The sequence below is a fragment of the Pseudoliparis swirei genome, chromosome 23 (genome assembly GCF_029220125.1).
Source record: "Pseudoliparis swirei isolate HS2019 ecotype Mariana Trench chromosome 23, NWPU_hadal_v1, whole genome shotgun sequence".
Taxonomy (NCBI): domain Eukaryota; kingdom Metazoa; phylum Chordata; class Actinopteri; order Perciformes; family Liparidae; genus Pseudoliparis; species Pseudoliparis swirei.
Window position 1 is genome coordinate 13,902,442 of NC_079410.1, and position 12,397 is coordinate 13,914,838.

Here is a 12,397-nt window from a genome sequence, read left to right on the forward strand (position 1 = left end):
CCTCTGTCTCGTTGTCGTGCTTTTGGGTTCCAGTTTGTACGTACTAATAATCCTAACAGGATCATTACGATGGATCTTCTCAGCTCAGGGGCCTTTGGTGTCAAGGAGGATTACACATCACGTATTAATTAGGCTGATGCATGTAGCTTCACACAGGTGAAATGAGTTTTGGATGTATTTTCTGGAGTTTTTCCTCCCAGCCTAGAACACCTATTATGTATTCAACCGGTGCAACTAAAACCTTGCAAGCTATTTATGATTGTTTTCTGACACAAACCATTTTTGCCCTTGTAAAACTATTACAAGCATACTATAATGAATATGGGTCCCACCATATTTATCCTTCCCCTGGTTAACCCCTTTAACCCCATTCCCATTTTAACATGTTAACACAATGTTAAGCATCACGGTCACGATAAGGACAAGACGAGAGGGGAAAGCAGATCCACTCACTCACACACACACACACACACACACACACACACACACACACACACACACACACACACACACACACACACACACACACACACAGACTGACAGAGGGAATAGTAGGAGCGGGCAGACACAGGTTTCTGAGCTTTCTATCCTCTCAGGGTAAACTGAGGTTACTCCATCCATCGTCAAGAGAAGACATTTCTGTGATAATTTTGTAAAGATTCTCCCAAAGCGAAGATATTTCCACAAAGATTGGAGTCCTGGGTCAGCCGGTAACTAGCCGACAAAACAGGTTTATTCTTGCTGTGGAGAAAATCAACGTTGAGCGTGAGATGCAACTCAATATAGGAGAATACATAACTACAAAAAAAAATCATCCAATCATCACTGCTTAAGATAAACTGTCTGTTATGCTGACAACAGAGAGCGGGCTGTCGGCTTACACAGAGTTTAGTTTTCCTCTTGCTGTCTCACAAAGCTGATGTCTGCGTATTGAGAACATTCCTAAGCTATGGCCCATTTATCTCACCAGAAAGCAGAAGTTTACAATGAGATAATAAATGTATGTCAGATAAAGCAGCTTTAAATCAAAGCTGATGGTGTGAAAAACAACACGCGCTGGGTGTTTATATATTAATATTTTGCTATGTTTCAGATATTAGGCATTTGGCTGACAATCTCAGAATAACCTACAGTTCAGCAATAGAATAGCAATAGAATAACAGTCATATATGAAAAATGACTGAGCCTGAATTCAATTAATCTAAGTGCAAAAATCCACTGGAACCCTTTTTCTTTATAACCAAGTAAAGCTCTTTTCCTACAAATCATTACTTTTAAGTCAGTTTTCATTTATCTTATTTTCCCCTTTATTATATATTGATTATTTATAATATATTATAATAATAATTACACTGTTGTTGAAAAGCTTTGTATCAGATGTTATGTTGATGCTTTTCTTCCATCTTTATATCATTTGCATTTGAAATAGCTTGGACTTCAAAAGAAGAAGAATTAAATGGGTGATGTCCCCACAGTGTTGCATGGAGGAGGTTTTCCAGTCAAGAGAAGCCGAAAGAGACCCTCGATCATCACTGGAACACAACGGTGCAACTGGACCCGTAATGACCCTTGTGTATATATTTTGTTTCCTTTGTATATTTAGTATTTGGTATTGTTATTGTGTTTTATTTTTTATCTTTTATTAATGCTCTAATGTGCACCATGTGATCCTGAAATGTCCCCACTGTGGGACTAATACAGGAATATCTAATCTAATCTAATATTTTGACATTTCTTTGGCCCCTCTGCAGTCAACTCAGTGTGAGGATGAACACACATTATTTGTCAGACCATAGTTTGTTCAGATCCAGTTCCAATGTGTAACCCCGCAGAAACTTCCTATTGCTATTGTTAGTTTGAACTTGAAGATATGTGTCTTTCTAAATAAACACAGCTGTTGATATTCCAGCTTGTTATCGGCATTATTGAGCACTTGACATGGAGTTTATTTCTGTTTAAATCTGCAGACATTTTGATGCTCAGATGCCTGTTTATTACACCAACGACTGGAGATTTCTTCTATTTTTATTTGACTGTTGCACAGAGGCCTCTTTGTCTCATTCAATTGTCCACCTGGTTGAACAAGTGCAGTGTTTTGTTCTCTATATATAAAAAAACTAGAATGGGCACTCGGTAGAGCGCATACCTTCGCATATCACAAGATTGGGCATTGAATTATGAACATTTTGGCATTAGTTGCATGCCAATTGGATAAAAATTTACCGCGCTATGGTAAAGAGAAGATTTTGAACTTTTCATGACCTTGACCTTTGACCCGATCGATCCCAAAATCTAATCAAATGGTCCCCGGATAATAACCAATCATCCCACCAAATTTCATGCGATTCGGTTTATAACTTTTTTAGTTATGCGAGTAACACGCATACAAATAAATAAATAAATAAATAAACACACGGCGATCAAAACATAACCTTCCGCATTTTCAATGCAAAGGTAACAAACCCTTCTTACTAAATAACACTAATTTGTAAAAAAAAATAACTCTCTACAACCTAAAATCATGAACGACTAATAGAGTAGTCCTCTCAGCCATTTGACTGTAACAAATGCAGCTTTTATGGCAGGAGACAACACACATTGAACGGTAGTTCAATATAAAGACAACAACTATAAACTAACAGTTGTAAAAGTCTTGTTAAAGCTGTCCAACAGTGGTGCTGCCAGAGTCAGCAGCTGGAATAAGGTCAGGGCCGTTCCTGGCATGGTGCTCCTTGTGTCCCTTGTGCTCTCGGAGAACGTGGACAGGTGCTGTGGCTGGAGATGGATGAGGAGGGGTGCTGAGCAGCCAGTGCTGTCTACCAGCCTCCAAGCTATTGCTGTGGAATTTCAGAAGATTGAGGCACTAAGACACAAAAGGAGTGAGGAAAGAGACAAAGAGGAGGGAATTACACATGCCCATACATGCTTTTACACAACAAAAGCTTTCTCTGTTTTTAATGTTTTCTAAATCCTCCTCTCTTTTTCACCTCAAACTTTACCCTCTCCACTTTTTTTTGTGCTGCAGCTCTCTATTCAACCCTCTTAGTAGCAATTTCGACATCCTTCGTCAGAGCCTTCACCTCTTCTCTCTGACTCCTATAGTCTGAGCACACTCCAGCTGTGCCCCTGAGCCCAAATCATCAATCTGTAACCTCTCCATCGCAGTCCAAGTCACAGATGATGACACCGACATCTCTTCTAGCCCTATACTTTTATAGCTTAATAGTCAATTTCCGGTGTACTGACTTTAAGGATACATGAGCAGATGCTCCTCCTGGAACCTTCACTGCTTTACAAGCTGACTATAAAGCAATTGTCTGGTTTCACTCTTCCTAATTAAAGATGGTTTGTGTGATTAGGTACCGTGCTCAACACAGTACATCAAACAAACAAATGTAGAAACTGCATTTTAATAATTGTTCAAATAAACCATTATTTGCAGTTCTTTAAAAAAATCTGTTTTTTTTTTCTACCATAATATTCCTCATCAAGTACATCAAACAGGCGATCCCATTTTTGTTGTCCCTCCCATTGGTGGCATCTCCATGATAAGAGACTGCTTTTCTGGCTGATGGTGCTGGAGGAATAAGGCAGTCTGGCTGTGTGAACGGGCCGAGAGGACTGGAATGTTTGCCACAGGTCAGGAGTGGCGCTTTCTGCTCTTTTGTGTGCAGTCTGCAGAGGAGGTGTGGAATGCAAACTTCATGAGAATAACATGGACGAAAGGGAAAGAGTAGCTGGGGGGTCGGTGGGCGGGGAGGGGGAGACTTAAAAAACAGAGAGAGAGGAAGAGAGAGATTGAGAGAGAGAGAGAATGGGTGCAAAGGCTTAGAAAGGAGTGAGCTGCAGGGAAAGTGGTTTAGGGGTTCGGAGGCAGTGAGAGAACACAGTTAATTGAGAGAGAGAGTGTTAAAAAGTGGCCCACTAACTGCAACCAAACGAGGGGAGTTAAAACTGTTGCTGCAGCTGCAGGCATCGCACAATGAACACTCCACAGAGAGTGCTTTAAGAGCAATGGCACTCTGGAGATCACGATGTGCCATTGCTGAGCACCAGTTAATATCCTTCTGAGACACAGTTACATCTCACCATCAAATGTCATTCGTACAGTCTGTAGACTGCTTGAAGAAAAGCATTACATTTAGATTGGACTCAAGATGCTCTTTCATGTAGTTTATGTGAATGTGAACATTTCTTAATGAGGACACGTTAAAACATACAGGACATTGCAACTTATAGTTTTTTTATTCAAGGAGAAACAACAGCATGGTCCCAGCTGATCTTATCAAACACTGGACATAGATTGGTTCCCAGGGGGGCTGTCCACTTAGCCACTGTGGCACCATGTTGCAAAAGCCTTCTGACCTCTTTGTTGACTCTGCCCTTTAGAGCAAAATGCATTTTATATAATATATGAAATGACTGTAATGTAGGAGTTTCCTCGCATATTTGCCAGAAAGCTGATATTATGGACGTAGACCTTCTGTCTTTCACGCACAAGGGAAATACAAAGAAATGCTGCTTTGGACCATATTTAGGTTTGCAAATAACAGTTTTCAATCAAAGTGCCTCGCTATTTAGAGATCAAAACACAACCACTGTGTTCTGTGCTGTAATCTAACATTGAGGAGGAGGAGGGTACACAGCAGGCTGAGTTGATTTCTTCTATTTGTTTGAGCAGTTCATTGAACAGACGTGGTCCTTAGATGTTAATTGGTTTAGTCTCCCGTCATCTCTAAATATTATAATTATCACCAGACTGGCACTTCCCCTTACTGGCCCAGTGCAAAAAACGGAAAATGTCCACACACTTTCTCATGGTCCCTTCCCTGCATGGTTTGGCAACTTAGCAGCAGAGTTGAGCAACTGACCGTGTGGAGCAACACGTCTGAGAACACGGCTGATGGAGATCTGGCTCCTTTTCAACGAGGCTCAACTATAAAAGTATTTTTTCATTTTCCAAATACCATAATTGGGAAAGGGAAGTGCGGTGGTGATTAAATACCAAGCCGCCAATCTGGTCTTGTCTGCTGTGCTCAGTCTGCCCCCCCCCCCCCCCCCCACACTCCTTTGAACTGCCGGCAGCCAGAATATACGTGTTGAAGATTTGTATTGCAGGGTGTGGCCTGGTGTAAGCTCTTATGTAAGAACACATGCCTTCTGATGCATGTAGATACTATCATCAGCAGTCAGTGGGTGGCATAACACATTTATCTTGAGTAATTTCTATAGATCAGGGATTTCACCACCCTCTGGCAGAATAACCTTCATTTTCCCTAGAGATCTTAAGTTTTACTTTTCCCAATGACTGCATAGAAAAATATGTTCCCTTCGAGCATGAATAACTAACTATTTGGCAAGCTGAAAGAGTCAGCCGCCTCTTTCTTTGCAACTTTGCATGCATATTTCTTCCCAGCAGTTGGCCTGTTGCCTTGTTCCGGCATGTTCTTCGACACAAGGAGCAATAATTCCAAACGCTCGTCAGCTCATGAGATTAATGGGGCTTCACTTTATCTCACAGGGTATAAAATGTGGCGACGACAGATTACTTCCCTTCACTTTCCACCCGCTCCGTGATTCTGCGATCAGATTCACCATCGTTTATCAGCACAGAACGACCTGCAGAGGGAGAGAGAGATGCTTCCAATTTGTAACGCCACACCACAATCTTCAAACTTCAACACTGAAAGCATCATTTATGTCATTCAGAGGAATAAGAGAATACATTAATACAAATACAAGACAATAAAACTGAATGAGGGGAAAATACAGTGACGTCCTCAAACTTTTCTTTTTCCTTTGACAAAATTGGTGATGAATTCATCTCCTGCTAAACTTTCAAACAGCGTATCTATGAATGTCAATATCAAAATACAGATGGAGAATAATTTGGCATCTTGGTGTTTCCACAGGATTTGTAAGTGTGAACAAAACAAAGAGGCTCGATTCTGCTGCTGGATTATCAGAAGCATGAACCGGTTTTATTCTCCACAATTTTATCTCCACGATTTTATTCTCCATGATTTTATTCTCCACAATGTTATTCTCCATGTTTAGCAACAAGAAGAGAAATGAAATGACCTTACATCATCATCAGTCGGATTAATGAAACTCTCCTGGTTAATGAATGTTGACAAACTGCTGGCATGAGACTAAAAGGTCAACACTTCTCCTGCACATCATGTGTAATATTTTCATAGGTGTTGGGTCCCAGGCTCAATCAATGCATGTTCGGTGGCAGTCATGCACTGATGAAACCCCAAAGGCAGGTGGCAGGTCTATTTCTGGATTAGAAAAACAAAAACTAACTGTCCATTAGAAACCTGAGTTCTTTGTTTTAGTGTTTATTGGGTTTTAAAGAATGGTTATCTGTACGTTGTCCCATAGTTGGACAAAGGTACACAGCACATGCTCAGGAAATATTTCTCACCCAGAGCTCAGAATACCCACTGGACTCTTAGTAACTATCCGCTAAAAGCTGTTTGGAATGCGGCCCTGATTCCGACTGGCTAAGCTGGTACTGAGAAGGGAGACGGTAGGAGGTCAGGGGTCCATTGTTTACTGACCAGATCAATCTGTTCACTTTTCTGGGTGTTTCCATCAAACCTCCTGCTGTCATTCACTCCCAATGCGTTTTATGTTCTTTATAATCACTCTGCAACGTGTGCTCCCACAATGTACAGTCTTTGAGGCTGAGGAAATTTATCTTTTATCTTCAATTTTCATCGCTTATTTTGAAGAAGGATTTTTTTAAATTACTGAACCAAATGTGTTTTTATTTAATTATCTATTTGCAACGAAGAAGCATGCATATGTTTTGAATATATGTCCTCACTGGTGTTTAATAATTTGCAGGTAAGAGTTGGGTTTGGCTTGGAATAATACGGAACAGTATCATTCGATAAAAGAGAGAATTATGACTTTTAAATGGGCGTATTTCTCCCTCTGAAATTATAATTTGGCTTCTTTTCTTTTCATGTTTTCTGGGACAGCATTAATTTACAAAAGCTTGTTGTACCTTGGACTCCAGACACGTAATCTTGGGTAATTTTCCAATTAGACAAGGTCCTCACAAGTCTTATCTTAGATCATGTCTCAACGAAATACCACCGTTTTCTGGAATTAATTAGGCCTCTGGCAGGATAATATTCAGCCCTCACAGGTGATCGTCACAGGATGGGTTTAAGTTTCAGCCGATGATTGGGACAGATGTCACCGGCAGTATTAAGAGGTCATCAATTACTGAGCACTATTCCTATTTAAATATTATTTACTTCATGCAACCTAACCTCCATATACATGATCTTACACCTGTAAAAACGTGTTCATTACAAAATTATGTATCACCCAATTATGTCTTTTCAATATTTTGATAAGATTGAGCATGCACAAAATAGATGTTTCTGTTGTGTGGAAACAGGAACTCATAGTCACACACCTTGTTGTTTTATATAATGAGTTTTAAAGCAGGTCAGCCTGCCCCTGAACTATAGTCCACGACCTCTAACCGGAGGAGATTCCGCCTCCAGCCTCACTGTGGTCAAGCACCAGTCTGAACAAGCATCACAGAACCGCTTCAACAATGTTGGGCTGAAATTAGACTGATGGTGGAGATAACCTGGTCTGCCAACACCAGTTGCAGGTTCATCTCCATGAACTGGCCCGGGGTGTTTTAATGTTGACAGGTATTGAACTAGTGCTGTTAGTGAAGTTCAAAGCTTGGACACATCCTCCAGCCTCAAACCTCTGATCTTCAGTGTGAGGGGAACGTCAACAGATAATCAAACTTTAATAATAACTACATTATGACGTATCAGAGCATCATCACCGTCATAATCATCATTGATATTATGATGCTAGTCGTTGTTTCTATCACTGAGACATCCTGATTAAATCTGTTTTAATAGGCGTGCCTCTTGTTGTAGTCCCTGTGGATACGATAGAAGATCTGCATAAATCAGAACACTGACAGGTGGACAGCATTGCGCTCTGCACACTTCTGTTGGGTAATTACCACCTGCAAGAAGTTAGACCCCACACATTCTCGCCAGTAATAAACATGATTTAGGACGCAATCTCATCCATGCACGCGTCCTGTCTGGGAGGGAAGAGGCGGAGGAGGTGGAGAGCAGAGGGAGGGAGTGATGGGGAGAGGGAGACATTGAATGAGAGGGGCAGAGCGAAACTGAGAGAAGCCACCACAACAAAACTTCTCCAACAATCAAGCAAGTGGAAGTACAGACTGGCTTCTCTATTTTTTTCTACCCGCATGGCTGCTGAGTTCCCAACACATATAACTTCAGTCTAAAGTTCTGGTGGCGGAGGCAGAGGAGGGGCGCTCCGCTCGGAAAGATGGACCATTTAATAAGGAGCAGGTCGCGCAGGAGAATACCGCTATTTGTTTTGATCCTTCTTCACGTATCGACGACACAAGCTGGTAAAGTATCTAGTTGGATGATGCACTGTCCCCTTTCTCTAAGTTTCCGTGACTTTTTATATTTTTGTTCAGCCATCTTCATACTTGGTCCTGTGCCCCCCAAGAAAGGTTATTGGCGCAAAAAGCATAATCTTTACTCTTCTAAAGTTCACTTTGGATCCTTCAAAAAACTTTCTAAAACTGCTGAAGTTGTTTTCTGCATACCTACATATTAATGATCCAAGTCATGGCGCGGAGAGCACATTCGGATTGATTTAGCGTTTCCTCCTTTCAGTTTGCATTTTAATTAAACACATTCCGAAGCTTCTGCATTTGAATGCGTCCTTCCTCCCTGCGTCCTTCCTCCCTGAGTCAGGTGAGCTGGAGAACGTGCAGCGACTTCGGGGAGTGCGTGATGTCACGTTTGCGTTTGCTTGTGACCAGCGTCAGTTCACTGTGAACAGGTTTAACGTCGGCTTGAGAAAGAGGTGAATGGCTGAACACTGACCGGGCAGAGTAGATTAAAATTCCTGTCATGGATCCGTTTCATGTGCCCTCTGCTCACAGAGGTCCTGAAGTGAAGCTGCTTAGCACTAACAAGCTTACTGACTTAGTTATGACTATTCTGCCATTTCAACATTTGACATGTTCTATTGCTGGCTACTCTTTAAAAAAAAAAAAAAAATCCACCTGTAAGAAGAGGGCCAGCGTCCTGGTGTCCACATATGAGATTAAATTAGATATACTTTATTCATCCTCAGCGGGAAATCTAATTGTAGCGGCAGGAAGCATGTTTACAATATTTACAATACAATCAAATAAAATAGCAGGGCATATTACATTTAAGCATTTAAATAATAAAGGAAATGAAAAAAATAACATATGTTGCACTTTCAGGATTGTTCCGAATGTGCTGCACCCATTTCGAGACTCCCCTGTTCCCAAGATAGCCAGTAAACGATCACCTTGTGCATATATACCGGATGCCATTTGGCCCACTGCTATCTGTCACCCACACAGGTCTCAATGCCCTGTGGCCGTGTCCTCAGTATCTCAAACTGGCAGGAGACTATTCCAGTGCAGGTGTTGGGGTTTAGCGACTCCCTGATGGAGCGACATGCCTCAACAGCAGGAGTTTAACCCTGTGGTCACCAGGGGAGCTCAACGATGTCTCATTTTTCACTCACGGCGTTCCACAAGCACCCACTGGCAGCATTTGTTGGAATTGGCTGACATGAAGCGACGGCCGGGGCAAGAGAGCCAACTGACATAATTACATTCAAGTGAGACAGCGGCTGTGGTGTCCAATGCTCTCTAATGAGGGCCTGAGAGGATTTCAAAGTACATGGGACATATGGCGGTGCTGATATGGCAGTGCATGCACTTGATAATGTGTTTGCGTCTGTGTATGTATTACAGTGCCAGAATGTTTTCCCATATGCTTTCTGTGTGTGTTCAGCAGAGATGAGAGGACTTTGTAGTCATGTTTGCTTACGCTTACAGGAAGTGAGAAATTCTTGCACACGTCCACGGCTAGTTTCCGTTAGAATCCTCTGTTCTTTGGCCCCGACACGTTTTCGCTCAGTTTTTCTTTCCTTCTTTTGCTTTCCTTCCTTTTTCTGTTCCTGGAAAAAGGCAGTGTTTGCTTTTATTTCATATACCTTATCTCTTCTTTTATATCATCGTTCTCCTCTTGCTCATGCCCTTCCTCATCCTTGACTGGTTCTATGACAGAGGGTAAATTGTGCATGCAGCCCCCTCACTGGGTCTTGTCTGATCAAGCCTCCTTGCCAATTCTGCACCAGACTCCCAAAGGAGGAGAGAAAACCCTGTTCGCCTTTGATCCAGCAAGAAATTAGTGCCAAAGGAAAACAAATAAAAAAGGCAGCCACATTTAACAGGAGAGGGGATAGGAAAAGAGGAATACGCCTGTTACAGCTCTTGCGTTTTCCTCTGCTTTGTGACTTTGTGTTTCTGTAATGGAAATATTAAACATCAGAAGTGTCAGTCATGTTGATGTGCATCCCCAGTTGCTGCAAGTGTCATACCAACAATTTTTGATGACGCATACAGTTTAGAGTTTTCCCAGGTCTTGTGAGAAATATGTAGAAATTATACTGAAACACTTCATGGCGCCGGACGGCAATCTATAGCCTTCAACACACATCTGGCTTGCAGAAACTCGGTAACTCCCTTCCCCTCAAGCCTTTACGGCTCTGAGTTTGTGATCACTGGATGCTTGAAGGAGCTTTATGTGGGAGATGCTCCTTGTAGAATTGCAATGAGCAGACATCAGACGGGTTGACTTCTTTGCAGTGTCTTCTTACATGTCATCTGCCTCTTCATCCCACTTCATGGGCCGCAGAAAACTTTTAGAATAGTCATCCATCACATGCACTACCGTGGCCACAGTAGTACGCTTTCCTTCCAAAGCCATCTGAGTCTTAAACATAATATGCCACCCTCAGTGACATTGTGACCTGGCTCGCATGTTAACTTCTCTGAAGCTGCCAAGGGTCCTTTAGACACTGAGCTGCGAACGCAGTCAGGCCTACGGCTTGTTAAGAATTTCTTTTAAATGTCCCTCAGAAGCACAAAGGAACAGAACTTCTAAAGGAGCATGTGTATATACCTGTCTGACACATGCACAGTGTGTGTGGCATTTAGTGTTTTACTTTGATTCTGTCAGCTCTGGGGTTACACACCATAATAGCTGCCTCGATGTTATGATGTCTGAGAGACTAAATGACAGCTTGGGGTTGAAACTTGAATGGGCTTGGTTATGTGTAAGCTTGCATGTTAATCCTCCGTGCCGGCGCTATGTATGCAAATGTGCATTAGAAATTGTGAGCGTTTGTTTTAGTGGTGTGTAATGTTGTATATTTATGAGGAGCCGATATCCTCAGAAAGATACAAAGAAGAGAAAAGATGTTCCGACATCAGGGCATCCCTCCCCACACCTCTTTAAGTGAGTTTAGTGAGTAGACATATGGTTTCGGGCTAGGTTAAGGGCTGAGGTTAACATGCAGTGGAGATTACGCCTCGGGAATGCATCTGCTGTTGTCGAAGCAGTAAAAAGAACATCCTCACAAGGATAGCAGTCCAATGTGTCTGTGAAGGGCCTGTCCACTTCTGGGCTTTGAGAGGCAGGTGTTTTCTCTATGGGCCAAGCAGCTTTTGGCCCGGCGGCCCAGCATACTGTGAACAAACATGAGCAGAACAAACTGTGGAGATTCAAGAATGTGGTGCTGATGTGAGTTGGAAGGAAATGTGTAATCACATGCCACCAGAATCCTGCAGCTTTAACACCAACAGTAACAAGGGACCCTTGTTCAGCGGACGTTTCATTCTCACGAGGAAACAGTCAATCAGGGAATCCCCATGTTATCTAGCCTGGCCTCGTCTCACTTCCTGTCCAACAGAATTTTATAAATACTGTATTAATATTCATATCAATGTAGTATTACAAACTATTTGAAATTAGAGACTACAAATGCTTAAAATGGATTCAAGACTTAATGCGAGGCTCTGTTGGTCGCTTTCATCATCGTTGTCATCGTCTCTTAATAATATTCGTGACTTCGTAACCCCTCAGAATATGTTTTAAGCCGTTCCCAGTAGTTGTGTATTTAACACTGACTTGACTTGCTCCTGAACTCTGAGCAATAACTCAAAACAGACCCCACCACAAATCACATGCAGTGCGATCGCTATCTCTGGCTCTGTTTGCGTGCTTCCAGTCCAACAAATGTCCTTACGTTACAGTAAATGTACCGTTGTTATAGGTGTTTCAAAATGCTATTCTTTGTTTCCAAAACCAAAGAAAAGAGCAGTGTTTGACAGCTAAAAGAATGGAGTGATTCAGAGGGAAACTTTGACTTGGGCAGGGGCCAAAGTGCAGTTTTCCCCCCTGTGTGGGCGTTATAATCGAGCTACATATAAACAGCTTGTGAAGGATGTTCGGTCATCATCACGTGAATG

The 12,397-nt window shown here is 42.0% G+C and overlaps 1 protein-coding gene across 4 annotated transcripts in view; it reads left to right on the forward strand.

Annotated features, from left to right (window-relative positions):
• Positions 1-8,223: 8,223 nt before the first annotated feature.
• The window catches only part of col5a3a (collagen, type V, alpha 3a), a 55,677-nt gene continuing 51,503 nt past the window's right edge, over positions 8,224-12,397 (forward strand). For all 4 annotated transcript variants that reach the window (XM_056406435.1, XM_056406437.1, XM_056406436.1 and 1 more), the window contains exon 1: positions 8,224-8,437. In XM_056406435.1, the coding sequence (XP_056262410.1) occupies positions 8,353-8,437 (85 nt within the window). In that variant the 5' untranslated portion in view covers positions 8,224-8,352. The remainder of the gene's footprint in view (positions 8,438-12,397) is intronic.